Below are 25,037 nucleotides of genomic sequence, written 5' to 3' on the forward strand. Positions count from 1 at the left end.
GGACATCCACTCTCAAGGTCTACCAGTCAAAATGGGAAGTCTTCCGAAGCTGGTGCAAGGCGAATTCAGTATCCTCAACCAGTACCTCTGTAACGCAGATAGCTGACTTCCTTTTACACCTAAGGAATGTAAGATCCCTATCAGCTCCTACAATCAAAGGTTACAGAAGCATGTTGGCAGCAGTCTTCCGCCACAGAGGCTTAGATCTTTCCACCAACAAAGATCTACAGGACCTCCTTAAGTCTTTTGAGACCTCAAAGGAGCGTCGGTTAGCCACACCAGGTTGGAACTTAGACGTGGTTTTAAGGTTCCTGATGTCAGCAAGGTTCGAACCGCTTCAATCAGCCTCTTTTAAAGATCTCACTTTGAAGACTCTTTTCCTCGTTTGCTTAGCAACAGCTAAAAGAGTCAGTGAGATACACGCCTTCAGCAGGAACATAGGATTTACATCTGAAACGGCTACATGTTCCTTACAGCTTGGTTTTTTAGCTAAAAACGAGCTCCCTTCTCGTCCTTGGCCCAAATCGTTCGAGATTCCAAGTCTGTCCAGTTTGGTTGGAAACGAACAAGAGAGAGTACTATGCCCAGTAAGAGCTCTTAAGTACTATTTAAGACGTACGAAGCCATTACGAGGACAATCAGAAGCTTTATGGTGTTCTATTAAGAAACCTGCTTTACCGATGTCGAAGAACGCAGTCTCTTATTACATCAGACTTTTGATTAGAGAAGCCCATTTTCATCTGAATGAGGAAGACCATGCTTTGCTGAAGGTAAGGACACATGAAGTTAGAGCTGTCGCTACTTCAGTGGCCTTCAAACAAAACAGATCTCTGCAGAGTGTAATGGATGCAACCTATTGGAGAAGCAAGTCAGTGTTCGCATCATTTTACCTTAAAGATGTCCAGTCTCTTTACGAGAACTGCTACACCCTGGGACCATTCGTAGCAGCGAGTGCAGTAGTAGGTGAGGGCTCAACCACTACATTCCCATAATCCCATAACCTTTTTTAATCTTTCTCTTGAAATGCTTTTTATTGTTGTTTTTGGGTTGTACGGAAGGCTAAGAAGCCTTTCGCATCCTGGTTGATTTGGCGGGTGGTCAAATTCTTTCTTGAGAAGCGCCGAGATTAGAGGTTGTGATGAGGTCCTTTAGTATGGGTTGCAGCCCTTCATACTTCAGCACCTAGGAGTCGCTCAGCATCCTAAGAAGATCGCTAGGCTCAGTAAGGAAGACGTACTTAAAAAGGCAGAGTAATTGTTCAAGTCGACTTCCTTACCAGGTACTTATTTATTTTATGTTTGTTATTTTGAATAACTGCTAAAATGAAATACGGGATACTTAGCTTCTATTGTTAACATGTATGCTGGTCTCCACCCACCCCCCTGGGTGTGAATCAGCTACATGATCACCGGGTAAGATTAATATTGAAAAATGTTATTTTCCTCAGTAAAATAAATTTTTGAATATACTTACCCGGTGATCATGAATTAAAGGACCCTCCCTTCCTCCCCATAGAGACCCAGTGGACCGAGGAGAAAATTGGTTCTTGTTGACAAGAAGTACCTGAGTACCTACTCGACAGATGGCGCTGTTGTTGTACACCCCCACCTGTATAGCGATCGCTGGCGTATCCCGCCCGTAGGTTTTTTCTGTCGGGCAGCAGAGCTGCAGCTACATGATCACCGGGTAAGTATATTCAAAAATTTATTTTACTAAGGAAAATAACATATTTGTATTTTAGGAAAGAAAAGCTTAAATAATAACTTTTCCTTTTTTGTACTCTATAGCCTATTTTTCTTTCCCAGGATGTAAAGTAATAGGTTTTACTGGTTCGGATGAAAAGGTGTCATATTTGAATGACATTGGTGCTGATCATGCTTTCAACTACAAAACAACGAATATAGGTGAGGCTTTAGAGAAAGCTGCACCTGAGAAGATAAACTGTTACTTTGATAATGTAAGTCTTAATATCTTAATTTAGATATTTGTATATAACTTGTAATGTAGGGACTTGATTTTGTTGAAGTTGTTAGTTGATGTAGAAAATTTGAAATACCTGATTTACAATTTTATTGCAATATCTATAACAGTTTTTATTTTATTTCAACCACAAATGTAAATATTTTTTTATCTTTTATGTGTAATAAATTAGGTTGTTATTACCTACCCACTACTTATAGTAGCCAAATTTGTGGTTGACAAATTTGTGGCAGCAAGGAAATACATTCGTGGATTTACCATTGACTCTTCCTAGGAAAACTAACAGGGTCAGAAACTGGTTCTTGTGTACTCAAGAAAGAGTTTGCATAATGAGTTTTCAGTAGTATTTTACTATTGCATTTCCATTCCATACATTGAGGGATCAGTTGCTTGCGGCTCCCTTCCCAATGCCTTCTATCAAAGGCATCCTCTTCCACCAAACCTCTTTTCGCCATATTCTTCACCTTATCTTGCCATCTAATTCTCTGCCTTCCTCTCAATCCTCTCTCTAACAGGTCCCTTCTAAGCCCTCCTCACTCCCTCCCCATCATCCATCCTCAGCACATGCCCACACCATCTCAGTACTGTAGTGATACTTTTATCATATTTCCGTTTTTAATGTTGGGTTGGAGACTCTACGATGTCTCTCAATGTATCTAAACTAGGTGGAAAGATCTTATGGTAAAGGAGAGAAAAAGATTCTTACTCCTCTAAGTTACCAGTAGCTAAAATTCATTCCCAGCCAAACATTTGTCAGAAAACAGCTTTTAGTAACTGTAGAGACATGGATATTATAGGATTCTTTAGCTCTCCGGAAATGTGCATGTCAGCAGGAGGATTGTCATAACCTACTTCAGAAGAGGAGATATTGATGACAGTGAGAGAGTGAACATCGGGACTTATTGCCATTGACACTCCATCAACTGAGGTTGTTAGTGTTCATTCACCATATTGTCCAATCGGTTGACAGTACTGTAGTTTTGTAGCTTTGCTGACTTCCAGACTTTCTTTTAGTAGCAGAATTGACCAATAGAAGTCTCAAGATAATGTACATCCAATACCAGAAGGTGTGACTAGTATTTACACCTACATTGTCAAATCACATGAACACAACTGTGTTCCTGGACACACTTGGGACAGTATTTTAAGAGTCATGTATAGTAAAATCTACTGTTACTGGCTGTTGAGATCTGGGTTCAAGATTATTAAAGGCAGGTAAGACTTCTGGATCATGCTAACTCATCGTATATGTATTTAGGCCCAGGATAACTGTCAACACATTCAATGTTGGCCAACTGAACCTGCAATAGTGAGGAAAAGAGACCAGTTTATTAAAAATTAACTTTGGGATTTTACCTCAATGAATGCAGCCTAGAAGGAGATAATCAATGAGTCTGTTCTTTAGACTTGGGGTCACTTGTGATTATAAAGGGGCTCTAAACTCCTGCGGAGCCTGTAGGAGTAAAGAAGTCTAAATTTTGAGATTTTTTTTTTTTTTTTTTTTTTTTTTTTTTTTTAAAGAGAGATGAAGTGAAGGTTTTTTAGGCAACCAAAATAAATGATTAAAATTTTCATCAGTCCAGAGACCCCCAAAGTTGAAGGTATTCTCAGCCACAGAACTGAAGTCTACATTGGATTCCAGCAAGGGACACGAGAAATACAACAAAATACAGTAGTAGTCTAATGCTTTTCTTGTGACCTCTTCATTAACACCATGGTATAGAACTTTACCCAGCTGTTTTTGCTTCTTAACCAAAGGATAAGAAGATTTTACCGATGTTAGGATGACCCTGTCACCTGTAACACTTTCCTCAAGGAATGGAAGTTTTGATAAGGGTAACAGCTTTCCAAACTTTCATAACCTCTTCAGTATCCTGTACATCTCTGGAGATCAACACCTTGGGCTTGGGTGTATTGAGTACCTGCATCCTCAGGTTTGCAAGGCGCTCTGTAGGTATTGAAAAGACTGAATATGACACGTTCACAACTTTCTCAAACATTAATTAGATCCCTTAGCATTGGCAGTGATTGTCTTGCTGCAAATTGGTTGTATCTAGGTTTATTCAAAATCCCTCAATTCTCCATGGTTGGATTAGTGATGACATATTCAGGTCGTCAGTTTCATAACTCCTTATTGTCCACAAGATTTACTTTGACAACTGCATTGGAGTTATATTCATTACTACCCCTGCATGCTTCATCTGACTGCTTGGAGCCTTTGCACCATCTCTTAAGAAAAAAAGTCCCATCTGGATTGATGAGAATGCCCTCCTAAGCAGAAGTCTAGTAATAATTTGTCTCCGTATCAGTGGAACAATTATTTTGATGTGTACAACACCTGAGTCATTTCAGTAACCAGTGTCAATTTAAGCAATGTAATTAGATTTTTAAGATTACTATGAATGGAAGGTATCAATTACATATCTCAAATGTATACTGGTCACTTATCCTCTGTTCCTCAGGACTGAATGTAAACCTATTGCTCAGAGGTAGTTTTCAGGTTTTGAGAGAACATCCTTATGAATCAGAGTAGAGCAAATAAGTTTTTGAAGATTTTAAGGTTCCCCATTTAATAGCTTTTCTGAGTGAAATAATTAATGAATTACAATCCCTTTCTTCCTAGATGAGATTTGTTTTTGAAGTCATTTCCTTGTTATCAGAATTTAGAGCAAAAAATTTTTTGATAGAGGTTTTCCTCTGTCTTTTTATATTCCCTCTCATTGGGATTATGCAGGTATTGACATTGATGGAATTACTTTGCCCAGTAAGATGTTTAAGAGACTGTTTAAATAAAGACAAGTTTGTACGACACTTCAAAACCAGTTTTGTGGAGTTAGAAATAATGTACTTGAAGCTGCATAATGGTTTTGTAATTTATTTTTTTTCTTCTATTTGAAATAACTCAAGTTTACTTATGATTCTTGTTGGACTGTAGGTCCCATAGTTTTAGCAGGTGTTGTATTGAAATGACCTTGTAATAGGTGTGTTTACTTCTAAGTTTCTAATTTAGTTTTGAGGTATGAAGGTTTATAAATGTGAAAGGTCCGAATGAGCACCTTGCCATCATTTTGTTTGAGTAGTCCTTTCTATATTATTTTTTGTTTACACAACTTGAATCTTGTTGAACAGACTTCAATAGAATTAGTTCTCATAATACTACATTTATGAGAAGATTGAATTCTGTCACATTCTTACAATAAGAAACCAAGGAGTTAATATTCTGTGATAAGTGAGCCTCAAGATATGATACCTATCATTGATGTTTTATATGTATTTTATTTATTACAACTGTCCCACCTTCTGGGACAATGCAGTATTCAGTGTTGTGACTTTCAGGTAAGGGTCATTGAAATAAACTCAATTTCTTTACTGAAAATTATTATTAGATGCCTGAAAATCACAGATCTTCCACCCTCCACCCCGCATTCTGTGTTTTTTTTTTATTTAAAAATCTTTCATATAAGCAAGTAAGATCTTTACTACCATTAGGTTAAGCTCAGTCTGCTTATAGGAAGGTTAGGGCAGTCAAATTCTGAGAGGTAATTCATGCATTATTTTTATTTTGTTGAAAACTTAAAAGCTTCTAAATCTTGTAACATTGTGACTTTTAGTCAAGTACTAAAATAATAAATTGAAATACAAAGATCAAGTTTTACTTTGAAGTTAGACTTAACACTGCACAGATGTCAGTCTGCATCACTCTTATCTTATAAGAGATCACTATCCATACACACATTGATTTGGGTACTGCAGTCAACTGGTATCTCTTGCATTCTTAAAACAAACTTTTTGACATTTTGCAACAATGCAATTTTACTTGAGTGCCAGTCATATTAGTGCATTCTAAATCAGTTTGCTTAACTAAACTCTGCTTGAATTTTGAGCCCAAACCTCTGACCTTCTACCAGTGTTGTAGTGAGGCTTGGAAGAAATAAGACGATTTCATTGGTGTATGTATTTAATTGGATGTAAATTTTTAGTCATTGACCAACTAGGAAAATCTTACTATAAACTTATTGACTGATGGCTGATCTGGAGGCTTCTGTTCACCTGAGAAATTGTTTTCTATTTCATGCCCAATTTTAAATCTATTTCCAAAAATTTACTTTTCATGATTGTTCAAATTTTTAAGAAACTCTTAACTTTGGAAGCATTGGACCTTGATTACATATTCATAAATTTTCTGAGTTCTTAACAGAGAACCACATGCATAATCTTTTCAAGATCTGCAGTGCATCCCTGGTTAAATGCATGATGAGATTCTGGGGCATGGGGTGTGCGGGATGAACTGCTTAAATTTGACAGTGTGCACTATTATATCACACGTTTTTGTTTCAATATATTATTTATTCATGGTTATTTTATTTTTCTCATTTCGAAATTTTAATATAGTTATAACTTTGAGGGTTAGTGCTAGCCTATTTTATTTTGTGGACTGAGACTGGCAGATAAAAGGCCCAATGAAGTATGATAAAAAACAGTTCTACAAATACAGTCACCGACAGAAATATGCCAGTAAATTAAGACAGCAATTAGACAGTAGTAGATGTGTGAGCTAGCTGCTATTGACTTTCGTGGCAGATTCATTAATACTGTTTTTTTTTCTTTTTCCGAATTTAATTAATGATTCCTAATCCCTCCTCTGAGAATTTCTTCAAAAAGGATACTCAGAAGGGTAAGGTTTGAAATTGGGCAGGTAAGATCACAATTTCTGTCTTTAGTGGAAGACTCACTGGCCTTCTGAAATTGTAGAAGTTATGAGCTTTTTAAGCTCATCACTATCAAAACTTGATTCCGTGAGTGCTGTATATCATCGCCAACCAGGCTATAACCAACTATTATTATTATTATTATTATTATTATTATTATTATTATGATTATTATTATTATTATTATTAAATGCTAAGCTACCACCCTAGTTGGAAAAGCAGGATGCTATAAGCCCAGGGGCCCCAACAGGGAAAATAGCCCAGTGAGGAAAGGAAACAAGCAAAGATAGAATATTTTAAGAATAGTAACAACAATAAAATAAATATTTCCCTTATAAACTATAAAAACTTTAACAAAACAAGAGGAAGAGAAATTAGATAGAATAGTGTGCCCGAGTGTACCCTCAAGCAAGAGAACTCTAACCCAAGACAGTGGAAGGCCATGGTACAGAGGCTATGGCACTACCCAAGACTAGAGAACAATGGTTTGATTTTGGAGTGTCCTTTTCCTAGAAGAGCTGCTTAGCATAGCTAAAATGTACTTTTCCATAAGAACAACAGTATGGCCTTTGCACTCCTTACAATGATCATTTAGATTGCAATATAGTACTGTCCCCTACATGAGATAAAGAGAATGTGAATCATGATTGTCCAGAAACAATTCCTTTGAACAGTTTATGCTGTAGATATTAACAAATCTAGAGTAAGACCTCTCTAAATGCATTAAAAATCTAAATCTGAACAATCTAGGGTTACTGGCTGTTGTCAAGCCAAAGGCAACACAGAGACCGAAAGATGAAGACTGGTTTGCTCAGGTCATCAGTTATTGCCATTAACCACTAAATTGTATCATTGCTTTACTAGAGGCTTAAGTTTATTGAGAGGAAAGATAACTGGAAATATTATAGCTTCCACAGAGAAGCAATTTGAAGATCAGGAGAGAATTTTTCTCTTACTGTAAGATATCAAAGTGCCTTATTTTTATTATCCACTTTTCATTCTACAGGTTGGAGGACAATTTACTGCTGAAGCTCTTCCTCACATGGCAGAATATGGTAGAATATCAATATGTGGTGCCATTTCTACCTACAATGATGAATCAAAAGACATTGGAAAGGTAACCATGACAAGTGAGTAAAAAGGAGTTTTCAGTATTTGTTCGTTTTTTTTGGAATGTTAGGAATATATTTTACCATTAGAATAGGCCAATTAATCATGATTTATTTTCCAGGTGTATATGGATTTAGTATACATATTCTTAAGTCCTTTTTATTTTTTTACAAATCCTTGGTGTGATTTTAAAATCTTGTTGAAACTATCATAATTTTGTAAAATTAAATTTGATGTAATCCCATCCATGATCATTGACAGCTATTTTAATGCAGCAAAATTATTGAGGCTAATGATAGTCATTTGTCATTTCATTATTTTCCAACCTTGAGAAAACCTCATAAATAATTGTCCCCACACAGTGCAAAATATAGAAATTTGTTCAAAAGTATAACACCTAGAGCTAATTGTGAATTTTTACAATTTCTTGTATGCTAGTTAATAGCTGTATTGCTAATGGAATTCTTATGTCATTTTATTACTTGCTAATCTTAAGAAAACCTCATAATTAATTTTTTCCATACAGTGCAAAATATAGAAACTTGTTCATAAGTATAACTCCTAGAGCTAATCATGAATTTTTGAGATTTAGTAATGCTACTCAATTATTGCTAATAAAATTCATTTATTTCATTATTTGCCAATATTGAGAAAACCTCATAATTAATTTTCCCCATAAACAGTTCAAAATGTTTATTATAAAATTTCAACACAATATCCTACCCAGAACGTAAACAAACAACACAATCCTTCCACTACTCAAATAGGACTAAATAATGTAAAGTGAAACCATAAAATAAGAACTAGCCATCCCTAGCTTTATATTACCTGTACATGAAACACTGAAATGCTCTTAGAAAGTGGAAGGTTATATTACAGCATTTCTTCTTTCAAACATAGTTCTCCTTTTGATAAAACAGCAGTATATACGAGGCATAAGCATATCCCTAGTGGTTTTAAAGGTCGGTTTTTGTAATCCGGCAGGTTTCGTAGTTCAGCTGTGGTCAGGTCCCAAGGTTAAAGAGGTTTAACCTGTAATTTTGAGGAACTAGACTAGAGGAATGTTTTGTTCCACCTTCTCTTATTTATATATTGCATGTATGCTGTTTTATATTGAATAAATAGAAAATAAGTTACTCGATATTTCTAGGTCCATATAGTGAAGCCACTATTTTGTGGAAGCAGCTAAGAGTCGAAGGGTTTATTGTCGTACGCTGGCAGGATCGATGGATGGAGGGGATAGAGCAAATAAAACAGTGGATCACTGAGGTATGTAGAGATGTTCTACTTTTATGTTTGGAATTTTTGGGCTTGAGTCATGTCGTCCTAATGGAAGTTCCTCTAGGCAGCTTTCTACTTGGGATATTTCTGCGAGTGATATACAGTACCAGAGAATTTTACCTGTAGAGGTATCACGGGGTTATTACCCCCAAAGCGAATATCCCGAAAGATATCTTGTATATAAGAGGGACGTGTTTAAAACAACCACGGCTATTCTTCCCCGAATAGAGTTAACCTTGTCTAGAAGGTTAGAAGGATACGTGGGAGAGCCGTAACAACTCCGATAGCAGTGTGTTACTGTAAACACGTTTGCTGATTCTCCATTCTTTCTTGCAGCGCCATCTTGATTGCATGCTTTGAGAGTTTTCTGCTTTGGTTTACAAAGTTTTCGTGTATTTTTGGATCATGGATGCTTCTGCTTCAATGGTTAAGGGGCCGGCCGGCTAATGCTGTTTTTAAGGACAGGATTTTGACATTTATGCCACTTAATAAGGTGACTTAGGACATCTCCAAACTGCATAGGATTTTTACCTCTGACCTTCGGTTTTGCGACGCCAGGGCGTATTATCATGAAAATTAGTGTTTTTCAAATTCTATCTCCTCCCTTGATAATTAATATTAAGACTAATGTAGGAAAATGAAGAGTTTTTTCTAAAAGTAATTTTTTTGCTTGATATGGATTTTTTCATTATGGTAAAAAATAAACCTTAAAAATCAGGGGGAAAAAAAAATATGAAAGAAAAATTGGAAAAAAAGGGCAACATTTGATTGTTTTATAATGTCTTTCTAAGTTATATACGAAATTTCAGTGCTATATCTTTAAAATTAAGGGAGAAGATAGAATTTGAAGGTCAATAAACGGATTTTGAGCGAAGCGAAAAATCTATTTTTGGGTGAGATGGCCATGTCGTCCTGATGGAAGTTCCTATAGGGTAGCTTCCTTGGGTATATTACAACTACGGCGATATTCCCAGAGAATTTACCTTAAGGTACCCAGAATTCTAACTCCTGGAGCGAATATCCCTAATAAAAGAACCAGGGATATCGCGAAATATCAGAGGACGTATTCTTGACACGCCACATGGCAATCTGCACCCCGAACAGAGATAACACTTCAAAGGGGTCAATTGGCAAGAAAACGAAAACGAGAAAGAAAAAGGAGAGCCGCTCGCAAGGCTCTCTCTTCTCCCGTTTCGTAAGCGTGCATTGCGCCGATCCTGGCGCCATCTGTATTCCTTGTAGCGATACACGAGGTGCTACAGATACTGTATGTAGGGAGGGGACCTACAGCCCTTTCATAGAAAGGGAAGGGCGGGTCCATCAGGACGACATGGCCATCTCACCCAAAAATAGATTTTTCGCTTCGCTCAAAATCCGTTTTTTGGGCTCAAGCCATGTCGTCCTGATGGAAGTATACCAGAGCATTACTGTATCTGTGGATTCTCAAAACGTGCTGTACTCCCCGGAGGTATTTCCCCGGTCGACTAGACCTAGAGACCTAAGATGTTACCGTTATACATCTTTTCAACTAACCATAAACCATGTTAGAGCTTCCTGCCCCCTACAGGGAAGAGTCCTACTAGACTCTAGAAAAGTCTCGAAGAGTACATATACCTATGTATGAATAACAGGCAAGCCAATATAGTGGTCTCACCCTATATTATGTAAAGCATAGTTTGTAAAGAACCACTGCGTCAATATGAAATATCGACCAGTTCTTCGTTCAATACTGTATTGGACAAAGGTTTATATCCGCGTAGGAGGAAACTTGTATATCCGCCACCGTCCCCTTAGGGGATGGAGTCCTCCCGCTAAGGGAAAGCATAAACCAATGCAAAATTAGCTTGCATAAAGGAACAATCTATTAGAATTATCCCTGATAAATATACATAGAATGAATGCTCAATTATTATCAATAAATTGACACAGGTGAAGGAGACGCAAGGTTCTCAAGAACAAGTTTATTGACAGACAATAAATAAACAGGTTAACAACAATTATATATATATATATATAAGAGGAGGATAACCAAAAAATTTAAGCATAAGCATGATAGTAAACAGAAACTTGTTTATCTGAAAGAAAAAACATTAGTGCCACTTTTAACATACCAAGGTATCAAAGTTATAAAAGTCTGTATTACTAATCAGTCACATTAGCGTTAGAAACGCTCGGCACACATGTCTGCACTTATGCTAGGTTCACCTTTGAAAGTGGAACAGTCAACGTGGGCAACCCGGTGCCCTCACACTTAGTTTGTAGCACAGTATGTAACTACACACTCACCCTGGAATTGATCGTCCCAATTAAATCCACTGTTCCTCGCAGAGTTAAACAGCAGGGTTAACGACGCAACCCACTGCTACCACAGACCTCTTTAGTTGCTCCACTTGCTTCGCATAGTGACGAAAGAACACTCTGGAAGACTTCCAGCCAGTGTATGAACGAAGATGTTCAAAATCCATACAATTAAAGAAATTTAAGGATGAGGCAACTTTCCTCGGATCGTGACCTGCGGGTGTACTGTCAGGATCCGCTCTGCGAATAAAATATGTGATTTTCGCCCTGAGTTGTTTCAGTGATAAATTTGAGCCTGATGTTTCTCCCCTGAATAGTTGACCACCCTAGAAGTCTGAAGTTCTATGAAGATAGACCTTTAGGCATTCTACTGGACATAGAGATGCATCTTCTTTCAGAGGGCAGATTCTCCAGGGACCCCACCTGTTGGTGGGTAACTCGTTCTTGGCGAGAAACGTAGGATCCGGAAACAGGTTCAGCTCTCCCCCATCCAAGAACTGAACACGACCTTCCTCTCTCGAGAGGGCTACAATCTCACTAACCCTGGCCCCGGACGCGAGTGCGAATAGGAAAATAACTTTTTGGGTCAAATCCTTTAACGCACACTCCTCATTGTTCAACAGTGAAGCGAAATGAAGAACTTTATCTAAAGACCATGAAATGGGCTTTGGAGGTGCTGAAGGTCTGAGCCTAGCGCAGGCTTTCGGAACTTTATAAAAGATCTCGTTAGCGAGGTCGACCTGGAAGGCATATAGAATGGGTCTTGTCAAAGCAGACTTACACGTAGAAATCGTGTTAGCTGCCAACCCTTGACCATGGAGGTGGATGAAGAAAGATAAGCAGAAGTCCGTCGAGATCTCCTGCGGATTCTTCGCCTTGACAAAGGCCACCCATTTTCTCCAAGATGACTCATATTGCCTTCTAGTAGATTTGCACTTATATTCCTCTAGGAAGTCTATGCTGTCTTTCGAAATCCCGAAACGCTTTCTCACCGCTAGGGAGAGAAAATCATGAGCTGCAGGGTCCGGGTTTTCTGTAATGAACGCAGACAGTCGACTTCTGGACTCACTGGGTCAGAACTGGATCTGGTAGCGGTAGAAACTTCAACCGTAGTTCCAATGCCAGAGGGAACCACACGCTGTTCGGCCACTTGTGGGCCACTATTGCCGCTACTCCCTTGAAGGATCTCAGTTTGTTGAGGACCCTCAACAGAAGGTTGTGAGGAGGGAACAGATAAATCCTGGACCATCTGTTCCAGTCGAGGGACATCGCGTCCACTGCTTCTGCCAAGGGGTCCTCGTACGGGGACACGTACAGGGGCAACTTCTTGTTGTCTTTCGTCGCAAAGAGGTCTATCTGCAGTTCTGGGACTTGACTCAAGATGAAGGAGAACGATCCTGCGTCTAGGGACCATTCCGACTCTATCGGTGTGAACCTGGATAGAGCGTCCGCTGTCACATTGCGGACTCCTTGAAGGTGAACTTCCGACAGGTACCACTTCTTCTTTTCCGCCAGTCGGAAGATGGCCAACATCACCTGGTTGAGAGGTGGCGACCTTGATCCTTGTCGATTCAAGCATCTCACAATCACCTCGCTGTCCAGCACCAACCTTATGTGGATCGAGCGACGCGGGGAGACTTTCTTCAAGGTAAGGAGCACTGCCATAGCTTCTAGAAAGTTTATGTGAAATGTCTTGAATAGATTGGATCAAGTCACTTGGGCCTTCTTCCGATGAGAATGACCTCCCCACCCCTCCTTCGAGGCGTCTGTGTGAATAGTCACCGACGGGGGAGGTGGCTGAAGTAGTACCGACTTCTTTTGTTGTCTGGCTTGGGACCAAGGCCTGAGAAGAGTACGTAGACGAAGCAGAACTGGTCTTCTCAGATCTCTTCGCGCGTTTGATGCATAACTTCTCCAAACTCCGGTTGCATCCTTTAGCTGTGCTCTTAGCACCGGGTCTGTTACCGAAGCAAACTGGAGAGAACCCAGTACTCTCTCCTGTTCGCGTCTTGATATCCTTTCGGAATCCAGAAGTCTCTTGACAGAACCAGCTATCTCCTTCCTTTTCTTCGCCGGGATGGAGAATTGGTGTGACATTAGGTCCCAATGGATTCCCAACCACTGGAACTTTTGAGATGGAGAAAGTCGAGACTTTTTTCTGTTGATCTTGAAGCCTAGATACTCTAGGAACTGGATCACCTGCAGGGAAGCTTGCAAGCATTCTGTCTTGGATGCTGCCCACACCAGCCAGTCCAGGTAGGCTACCACCTGAATTCCCTTTAGGCGTAATTGTTTGAGAGCTACGCTCGCAAGCTTCGTGAAGATCCTTGGGGCTATATTTAGCCCGAATGGCATGGCTCTGAAAGCGTATAGTCTTCGTTGTAGCTTGAACCCTAGGTAGGGGGAGAGTCGACGATTGATTGGAACGTGCCAATAGGCGTCTGACAAATCTATGGAGACGGTAAATGCCCTCTTGGGCAGTAAGGTCCTTGTGTGTTGCAGTGTTAGCATCTTGAACTTGCAGTTCACTATGAACTTGTTGAGTGGCGACAAGTCCAGAATGACTCTGAGTTTTTCCGAGTCCTTCTTGGGAACACAAAACAGCCTCCCTTGGAATTTGATGGACTTTACCCTTCGGATCACTTTTTTCTCCATCAGTTCTTGGATGTACTCCTCCAGAACGGGGGTGGAGTGTTGGAAAAACCGAGGGCACGGGGGTGGAGTGCTGTACCAGCTCCAGCCCAGTCCATTCTTGAGTAGGCTGTGGGCCCAGGGATCGAAGGTCCACCGATCCCGAAAATTCTGAAGTCTCCCTCCTACCAGTATCCTCTCACTTGGACTGCTGTCCTGAGGTCTTGCCTCCCTGACCGCGACCACCCCTGAATCCCCTTCCCCTTGAGGGGCGCCTAGACGAGCCTCTGGCTGCTCCTCTAGGCTTTGCTCGAAAGGAAGTTGACTGCCCTTCGAACGTTGGGTTGAATGCCGGGGACTGTGTCGACACGGCTTGGGGTACCCACTGGAATGTGGTCGGGGTTTGGGCCACCATCTGGGGCACTGAAGGCATAGGCAATTGCTGTTGCTGTTGCTGTCTAAATGGCTTGGCTGGCCGAGAGGGTAGCCTAGTCCTCTTAGTCTTCCTCTTTGGTTGGGGACCCTCATCCGGGGAAGACTTTCTCTTGATAGACAGACCCCACTTCTGGAGAAGGTTCCTATTCTCCGTGGCGGCCTTATCAACAACCTCCTTGACCGATTCGCTAGGGAAAAGGTCTTTGCCCCAAATGTTGGAGGAGATTAGTTTCCTTGGCTCGTGCCTCACCGCAGCCGAGGCGAACACAAACTCCCTACAAGCTCTCCTCGCCCTGACGAAGCTGTAAAGATCCTTCGTCACTGTGGCCAGATGAGTCTTGGCCACTACCATGAACATCTCATGGACCTTGGGGTCACTTGCCATCGTCTCAAGAGTGGTCTGAAGAGACATTGAGGCAGCCAGTCTTTCTTTCGTCTCGAGCTCCCTCCGCAAAAGAAAGTCAGACAGCTTAGGGAGGTTCTCACCGAACTGACGTCTGGCAATATCAGCCTCCAACTTCCCGACTGAGAAGGTAAGATGGACGTCCTTCCAGTCCTTTTGGTCCATAGGTAGGGCCAGCGACAAGGAGGGGCATGGCTTGCCAGCCTCGACTGCTTTTAACACAGCCGCAAACCCTTTCTGCAAAAAGGGGAAGGCTCTAGCAGGAGAGGACACAAAGGAAGGGTGCTTCTTACTCGATGCAGCCACCTTTGAGTTCGTGAAGCCCCTCTCTTTCATCGAGGATGAAAGCAAAGCTTGAGCCTTAACATGGTCCATCACTATGACCTCCTTTGGCTCTGTCTCCTCCTTTGAAGCTGGTTCCTTCCTCAAACGGACATAACAGTCCGGATATGACCCTTTGCTGGGCCAGAATTCCACCTCCTCTAGGGGAACTGAACCCAACTTATCCGACATGACGATCTTTCCGATCGTCATCGGCATGTGCTCAGCATATCTCCACGGGTTAGCATCTGAGCACAAGGGAAGGTCTTTCACGTTGAGCCTCTTCTGGGGCCCACGTGATGCTGCAAGCCTCCGCATCTGCAGTTCCATTGCAGCCGCCTTCTCATTATTCTCCTGCATCTGTTGGATCATTCCAACAATGGAGGAGAGGGCCTGTCCCAGCTCTACTGGGAGAGCGGACGATGTTGAGGGAATAGGTTCAGGGACCTGAACCGGAGCAGCCGACACCTCGTCGACCTCTTCCTCTACAATGTCTGGAGCTTGATCTTCATCCTGGCCTTCTGCCAGGAGGTCTTCCTCCAGACGCTCGGACACGTCCGACATCCTGTCGTCCAACTGGATGTCCTGCAAGGCTACCGCGACTTCAGCATCCACCGGGATCTGAACTAGGGGAATCTCCTCTTGAGGCTGGGGAATCACTGCATCAGCTGATGCCCTGGGGAAAAGGTATGCCCTCATCTTCTCACTTGGAAGATAAGGTCCCGAGGTGTTCTTCTGGAAACCCCTTACCCAGGTACGAAGCTTCTCCCTTGCTATATCCCTTGACTCCGCCGTCCTAGGGGAATCAAAAGCCTCAGCAACCAGGTTAGTGCACACGGTACATACCTGAGGGTCCCAATACCGGAGATCACCCTTGGAGACAGCGCATGCTGCGGGCCTCCTACATAACTCATGTCCGCAGAAGTTCTTGCTGCGGACGTTGCAGAAAACACTTCCGCACTTCGGATGGTCCTCCTGTAAAGAGAAGAAATTTCCATGAGTATCAAGTGAACTACGTATCACTGGATATGCACAGTTTAGCATAACAAAACAGAAAGGAAAGAGACACACTTGTGTTTCCCGCACAGTCAATTGTTGCAACCTTCCAGATAATAAAATCGTATGGTTAATCTGTCCTAGAGCAACCAATGAAAAAATTTCCAGAGGAAACAGGTGTAGCTCACACCTAAGGTATGATTTTAAAATACCGGATAGTAGACAAGAAAGAACTCACTTTCTTATTTGTAAGGCAACACCAAAGGGCTGTGCAAGACAACACAAAAGTGTTAGAAAACACAGTGTTGTAACAATACTATACTATAGTTTTCTCCCTACAGTATATGCTATACTGAAGAATACTGGTACAGTATAGAAGGTAATGTGCCGGCCGACACTTGCCTGCCGGAACTCACCATAACTAGCTTTAAAGTATACTACTTAACAGCTGTAAGGCGGCAGAACGCTGGTTCAAATGCATGTGCCGGCCGGCAACTACACAAGGTAGCACCCGGCTGCCGGCCACCGCTCGTAGCGACCGGCAGACAAAGGCGTGACAATAGCCGTCCGGCAAAGGGATACAACCGATGCCGGCCGGCAGCAAAAGAACCAGAGAACTCCGACTGCCCGGCTGCCGGCCACATAGGCCGGCAGCCGGCCACATAGGCCGGCAGCCGGCCAGGGTACAACACTAGAAGAAAACAGAATGGATGCCGGGATAAGAGAGTGTACTACCTCAAAGCCCGGTAACCCGAAAGAGTGCACATAAGGAAGGGGAGAATCTAATTCAGGCTTCCTGACCAATGCCGTCTGGCTCTACAGACAGACATGGATGAGGGACCAAGGGAGGTCCGGGCAGCACTCAAAGCAGAAGACCTTTGCCGGCCGGCGCACTCTGCCGGCCGGCAAGGGACTGAGTCAACTCCACATCCTAACCTATGCTAGGTACAGATGTAGAATGACGGACAGTACTGTAACGGCTACGCCATTACAGAGAAAAGGGGGAAGGGACGAAGAGGGTCCTACCAACCTTGCTTTAGTAATGAATCACCCGCAGCCAAGAAAACTCATCTTAGCCTAAGGGAGATCCGAGGAGGGAGGCCAGCAATACTTGCCAACCCCCACTGAACCAAAGCAAGGAAGGTGTTGCTATTCCCAGGGAAAGGATCTTATCCTCGCCACCGAGAACAGCAACAAGGACTAGTCTGCTAAATCACAAGAAGAAGGAATCATCTCGTACAGAAACCTTCGGAAGTGACCTAAGGAGGCTAAGCCTCCTATGTCTGCGTCAGACTAGCGAGGGAGTCTCAACCCCAAGCCAGACAAACACAGACTCAGACTAAGAACTCTGATGTTCTGCCCCCTCTCTGAAGCCAGACTTACTGGAACAGGAAGGAACAGTAACACCCTAATATAGTTGTATCGAAAGTTAATTCAGATAAACCACTAGGGTTAAGCCCAAGGCTTAAACAGAGGGAAAGGGATTGCACACCTTCTCCGAAGAAAAGAGAGCAACCGGGGAGTATGAGAAAGTATACTAAGGCCCCATAGGCAACTTAGCCTAGGCGCCAAGAGAATCGATTACCTAAATCACCGAAACTCACTCGTATACTATCTTGGAAAAAATCAATATAATCGTGAATGTATAAAACTGCCTAAAGCTTCAATAAAATTTTAAAACACTCGGAAATCCAAAAATCATGCAGGAAAGTACTAGGGCCAAACGACTAGGCTACACGGTCTAGCGTAGGCCAGAATTGGCGAATACTTCGCCAAGACAAATAATACTAACAGCATCGAATAAGGAAATCCTATGTAATGCTAAACAGCTAAAATTATTAAAGCAAAACAGCCGGGAACGTCGCTCTGGCTAACTAAAACTCATACCTAGCGAGCGACAGCGTCCAGGACGCCTCCGGTAGGCAACGGCTCTTGTAACAACGATTATTACTATTAATCACTTTAAAAATTTACCAAGAGCCTACATTTATACATAAAAGAAATAATACTCAACTTATCAGAGGCAGACGAAGTTGGAGAAAGCATAATAACTTGATTAAATCCAAGATTTTGCGAGAAACACAGGAAAAAACACCAAGTTGTTAAGCTACGCAAAAAGGAATACAGATGGCGCCAGGATCGGCGCAATGCACGCTTACGAAACGGGAGAAGAGAGAGCCTTGCGAGCGGCTCTCCTTTTTCTTTCTCGTTTTCGTTTTCTTGCCAATTGACCCCTTCGAAGTGTTATCTCTGTTCGGGGTGCAGATTGCCATGTGGCGTGTCAAGAATACGTCCTCTGATATTTCGCGATATCCCTGGTTCTTTTATTAGGGATATTCGCTCCAGGAGTTAGAATTCTGGGTACCTTAAGGTAAATTCTCTGGGAATATCGCCGTAGTTGTAATATACCCAAGGAAGCTACCCTATAGGAACTTCCATCAGGACGACATGGCTTGAGCCCAAAAAGTACAGTTTTGAGATACGGGCATTCAAAGAGTATTTTTACAAAGACGATATTAATAAATCATGAATATGAATTTTATGTTCCTTTTTGGATATTAATAAACCAAAACAAAGTTATTTTTCATAATTTAATTATAAATGAAGATCCCTTTGCTCAATACCTTGTTTCTTTAGTCCAGATGGTCGCTCCTTTATCATCTCTCTCCTTCACTAACTCCGCTAATTTCGCCGATATTACCCACTAATGAACTCATATTAGAGTGAATATTCTTCTTCCTTATGTTAGCGAGATGTTGAAATTGTATTTTCCTCTTTGAAATGATGAAATTCTTGCCGAAAACGAGAAAAGCAGACGTAAAACCGAGTAAATGTCAGAGGTTAAACACGAACACGTACACTCAATGAGGTTTGTTGTAGGACTGAAGGGCGATGGGTGTAATTTACTGTGTGATACATCGTCTTGTGACTCATGGAATCTATACAGATGCCATTGTTCACAATTTATTTTACATTAAAATGTAATTATCAAAATTTACGATAGCAGAAGAAATACTGCATTTTCTTGTAGGGAACAATGTTTTTGGTTTATTGAGTTACTGAATTTTGACAAAATATTTCGTATATGCATTCTCCGTTGCCATACAAAGCTCTGAATTTTTTTTCAAGATTTTTTGTTTTTCTTCCTATACCCCATATATTGGCATTTTGGCTGGGCCCTTTAAGTTGAGTACAGTGCCTTTTTCTTGTGGAGAATTTTGCTTCTCCCCCTTTTATTTTTTGCTATGCGCCCGTATTTTTTTGTCATGCCGCCGAAAACACTAGCGAGTAATCAGGGAACTACTGCTACTGCTTTACTTATATTCAAGTCAAAGAAAATCATAAAATATTTTATACAATACTTTATTTGTAAATGAATAAGTAAAAAAAATATAAGCATTGCATATATCCATGCATAAAGTGATCTTTAGATTAGTCCATGTGGAAAAGGAAGATGGATTTTAATTTATCTCATTTCTCTAATATAAAAAGACCGATAAATCATAAAACCATCTGTTAGGTTAGGTTAGGGTTTGGTTATGTAAACATGTTATTACAATTTCATTTTACTTAATGTATCCTTAGAAATTCAATTATGAAGCTTCATTTGTGGTGGATAACGGGGGAGGGTGGGCTGTGGCACCCTAGTAGTACCAGCTGAACTCGGTTCAGTCCCTTGTTAGGCTGGGAGGAACGTAGAGAGTAGAGGTCCCCTTTTTTGTTTTTGTTTCATTTGTTGATGTCGGCTACCCCCCAAAATTGGGGGAAGTGCCTTGGTATATGTATGTATGTATGTATGTATGATGTCCAAAGGGAAACCATTTTGTGTTTACGTTTCATCACCAATCCCAATGAACGAACGAACGTATTTATACATCCAAGGGATAGTTAGAGAAACTTCTGTATTTATAAGATAGTTTGAATAAATTTGGAAATTATATTAAGAATCATTTTTATTTATGTGTGCGCATATTATTAATAGAGATAGCTTGAATCAGCTGACAATATTTACAGGTTTTCAACTGAGTTTTAATATTCAGTTTCCAAACTTATTCAAAGAATATTATAATGAATATTGCACAAATGTTGATGTTATACGTTATGGACTGTCATAGCTTACATACAGTTTACTGAAAGCTATAGTGTCATTAGTTATCAATTGGATGCATAAATGCATTTGTTATGTTATCCTTTTGGGCATCATATGTAGGGTAAATATGATGTGGAAACAGCTTTATTTCATTTATTTTGAATTTCTAAGAGTACAGTAAGTAAAACGGCATCTGTAATAACATAATCTTTACATTTATACTGTTAAGAATACTACTGGTTATTTGTATGTGGGCATATCCTCGAGAGTTGTTGCTTGAAATCAGCTGATGGCAAGAGTAGCTGTGTGTGTTCACTTGTTCTGATATGGGCTAGCATGGAAAAAAAAAGTTAATTTCATTTATATAGAAATATTCCATGAATGAACTTTTTATAATGAAGATATACCAATAATGAATGGGCTAAAAATAATTTTATTACTTTTATTTAAATAAATATAAAGATCTCAGAACTATTTACTTCTTATGGTGACCTTTGCCAATTGAATGCTACTCTAGTTATCTGAATTTAGTTTGGTGTATCGGAAATCCATAGTAACAGTCCGTTTCTGCAAGGTTCTATTGTATTGGTAAATTTTATAAACTAGTTTATTTCATACTAATGCAAAATAATTTTATATCTTTGCTATTTTACCTTACAAAATAATTTTATTTTAAACTGTCTTAGAGCAAACTACATTCACAAATAAAGAGCCTGCAATGTACTGTAAACATTCAAGGTTGTAAACATCTACATTTACAAGTATGTATGTACGTTTATTTATAAATTGAGATTACTTTTTTCTGTACTACATTAGAAATTAATATGTTTGTTAGGTTAGAATAGATTCTTATTAACCATATATTATTCAAATTGCATTTATAAATAGAGTACAGAACTGGGAAAGATTATTTATGGTTTAGCCAAGTGTTAAGTAAATTTGCCTTCAGTTGTTTTTCGCTTTAAGTTGCCTCTCTTGGAACCAACCTGTATATGGTTACCAGCCATATTTCCACACTTGGTTAGCACTGTCTAAGGCTGGCTCTTTCTCCTGGTTGCTGTCACTGACGGTTCTCCTAAGCTATGGTCACGACTCCATGCTGGATTACAGAGTGCTCTTTTCCGTTTCAGTATGTATTGTGATTATGAGTGGTTTTTCAGGTAGTATGCAGACTTTTTCCAGCCTTGAAGAGGTGTTCATGTGAAACATTCATCAGCCGGGTCGAGGTAGATCCACACACATTATGCCGAACTGCCGTGGTAAGAGGTGTTCTTTTCCTCCATCAAGTGATTTTTATAGGGAATGGCACCCTCTCAGTGGGAAAAATATCATGTCAGGACCAAGAAAAGGCTTAGAGAGATAGATCTCCTTAGACTTCTTCCTCTCTCAAGGGCAAAAAGGGTAAGCCTCTTCATTCGACGCTCGATCTCAGACTCTGATCCTTCTTTACCAGAGTTCCCTGTAACTCCAGTAACTATGGATGACAGCCATAATACTGTATTTTTTTTTTCGATTAGTGAAATGTGCTGATGTTTTGTTGTCTTGTTGGCATGGTGAACGTGAATTTATTCATGATACTGATCCTTTGGCTTCAGCCCTAGTACAGCCTGAACATGAGTCTGTACAGGTATCTTTAGTAACAAATTACATTATCCAAACTGATCACCCTCTCCCACGAGCGTCCTCAGTGGCGAACACCATACCTTTGTCAGCTATCCTGAATCAAGGAGATTTCTCTCATTTGAAGGATTCTCCAATCAAAGTATTGAAAATATCTCCTCATTCACAGCCAAGAACACCTTCACATGTGGCAAATGCCAGCGTTATCTCTGCCCATAAAGAGGCTACCCTCTTGGAAGGTATATATTATTTTCCAGCTTGTACGCTTATTAAGCCCAATTTAATAATACTATGTATTTGGTTTCTTCCTGCATGATAAATTAAAAGTATTTTAATCTGAATAAGCAAACAGAATAAACAAAGACTTTTCAAGCGTGTTTGATATAATACGTAGATGTGAAATTCGTAATGTAATATAAGAATACCTGCTTCCTTGTCTCAAAGCAGGGACTCAATGGATTTGTTTCACAAAAATATTTTAACTTTTTTTCTCAAGGGAAAAATCTAAATTTTTTTTAAAAAGAAATTTCTTTAAACAAAGCATAAGGTAAGAACATGAAATATGTCCCACTAAAATTTCCAGTCCTCTTCAGTTTGTTAAAAATTAGCCTTGGTCAGAATGAAAAAAAAAAAAAGGGATGACAGCTGTGATTGATTTACAAACTAATGGAACTCTTGGTAAGGAGGGGAGAATAAATATTACCTGTTTGAGCTGGTGGGTCAAACTAACTTTTTTCAACATTTGAGTTTATAATTATTGAATAAATTTCACATCATGTGATGGTAATTTTAAAAAAGCTTTATTTAAAAAAAAAAAAAGTGCAAATTTTTTCGTAAACAAATAAGGAAGTTACCGATACCGTAAATTCTATATAAATTGTAATTTCCTTCTTTTTCTTCATTGAAATAACAATTCTTTTAATAGAAAATTATTCAAACATAACAGTGATTAGATGATAATAATCCAATTTCAAAATCTTTATATTTTTTAAGAAGAGAGAAAATATCTTTTCTTTTGACCAATGCAAATTCATGTTTTTCATCACCATTATATATGTATGTATGAACTTCTTTTAATCAGTTTTATTATTAGAATTACTATGCAAAGGGTTTATCGCTAAATAGTTTACGTGTTAGCTTTAAAGTTGTCGCGTGTATTTGTCAGCGAGAGATGGACTGTTGTTTTGCGAAGAGAGGGAGACGGAGCAAAAATGATTAAGTGTAAAGGAGCATGTTCAGTTTGAAAACGTCTGCTCACAAGCCTAATTATTGTGAAACTGTGAATAGGTGAGTTTTTATTCAATAGGTTATAAGGTTCTCTGAATCGTGAATGGGCAAATAAGCAATAATTAAGGATAGAACCCATGAATGACAGCATTTGACTGTATCCCTATTTTAGAACTCAGGTTTGTATAGCTAGGAAAAATATAAAATCTCTTTTAAAAGTTGTTATAAATGGTATATTTTTGTGGTAGGAGATAATCAGTGTCTCATGTAAGGAAATTAAAGACATGATTTTGTTTATGTATTGAGCTTAAAGACACTGCAATGTCTACTGTATTAGCATTATAATATGCATGCTCCACTAAACTAGGATAAGAGAATTTTCTAGAATCAAATTATCATTCTCTTTTCAGGGCAAAATCAAATACAGGGAAACCATAACCGATGGATTTGACAAAGTACCCGATGCCTTTATTGGACTGTTTTCTGGTGAAAATATTGGTAAGGCAATTGTAAAGGTCTAGAAGGATTTCTATATTTTCATAAAAGGAAAGGTATGTCCTGAGAAAAATGACAGCTATTTTACTACAAATATGTTATGTTCATGTTGTGGCATCTACACTTAAATTTTAAGTTACTCTTAAAGTGATGTGTTATAAGTTGTCCTTCAAAATCATATTCCATTATTCGGAAATACTTTTTATTCAGGAAGTTAGAATCATTCTTAGATTGCTAGTTCTTTAGATTTATCATCTTATGAGATGAATGATAATTTTAATTTAACCTCAGTTTAAAAATTTGTATTTAATCCTAATGATATATATAAATGTTCATGTCATGAGCATACATTGTCTAGTCCAGAGTATAGGCCAGTGTTTTTATCTGATTTATTTTTCAGGTACCAAGTGTTACTTAATAAAACTAGATGTGCCATTAAGTAGATGTGCCATTAAGCTATAAGACTTTAGTTAAGATTATAACTCATGAAAATCAGACGAAGAACTTGATTTATTTTTTTTTTTTTGCAATTAAGCTTATCTGTATGCTTTGTCAATTATAAGTATTCCATTATTGAAGCCATTTTGCATCTGAAGTCCTTCACAGATATACCATTTTACATTAAGGTTGAATTTGTTTCAAGGTTTAGTTTTTTTTGTATTCATCAGTGTGTTTTATTAAGTGACAGGTTGTTGGGATTATCATTGACATATGTTTATTAATGGATTCACTCCTGAGATAGGTACTACTTGTAGCATACCTTTCTCGGAATCCTAGATGCTACTAAAAGTTCTGTATAGCATGCCTTTGATCGTGGGAGCCCGGTGTCTGTGTAGTATTTCTCATTTATTCTTTACAACCCCTCTCTATTTTCATTTGGAAACCAATCTTACTGGCCACTCCTGGCCAGTCTTATGATAGTTTAACTATGTGAGCCAGTGGGTCATTAAATTACTTTTTGGTAATATCAGGTAATCAAAGTAGTCTCTATATCAGTATAAAGAATGAATTGATCAGCAGGGTTTGTTACTTTTGTTCCTATGCACATAGAAAACTTTTGCTCTTTACTATGGATATTAGTTTCCGGCATAGCTGGAATCTAGAAAAATTTTGCCCTTTACTATGGATATTAGTTTCCGGCATAGCTGGAATCTAGCCATAAACTTTTTAACATGAGGTGTTAATGATCCTCCACTAGTTAGCCAGGCTTAGACCAGCCATCCCGTTCACACATTCGCCTAGTGCAGTGTCACTTTTGGTTTTGGCTCGGTAGAGTGAAGACCCTCTCTTGTAAACCCACTTTTCTCTGGCTAAACTTAATACATTTTATTTTTATTTGCAGGTGTGCGTGATTTTCTGAGGATTGCTAATATGTGGGTTTGTCACGGCATAGATGAACGGTACGTTTATGTTGGGAAGGGAGAATGATCCTCACAACCTG

At 39.6% G+C, this 25,037-nt stretch overlaps 1 protein-coding gene across 4 annotated transcripts in view; it reads left to right on the forward strand.

Annotated features, from left to right (window-relative positions):
• LOC137641610 (prostaglandin reductase 1-like) overlaps window positions 1-24,030 on the forward strand; it is a 581,256-nt gene extending 557,226 nt beyond the window's left edge. For all 4 annotated transcript variants that reach the window (XM_068374336.1, XM_068374339.1, XM_068374338.1 and 1 more), the window contains exons 6-9: window positions 1,806-1,957; window positions 7,696-7,819; window positions 8,950-9,068; window positions 23,512-24,030. In XM_068374336.1, coding sequence (XP_068230437.1) covers window positions 1,806-1,957; window positions 7,696-7,819; window positions 8,950-9,068; window positions 23,512-23,622 — 506 coding nt within the window. In that variant the 3' untranslated portion in view covers window positions 23,623-24,030. The remainder of the gene's footprint in view (window positions 1-1,805; window positions 1,958-7,695; window positions 7,820-8,949; window positions 9,069-23,511) is intronic.
• Window positions 24,031-25,037: the final 1,007 nt, after the last annotated feature.

The sequence above is a fragment of the Palaemon carinicauda genome, chromosome 5, assembly GCF_036898095.1.
Source record: "Palaemon carinicauda isolate YSFRI2023 chromosome 5, ASM3689809v2, whole genome shotgun sequence".
NCBI classification, from domain to species: Eukaryota; Metazoa; Arthropoda; class Malacostraca; order Decapoda; family Palaemonidae; genus Palaemon; species Palaemon carinicauda.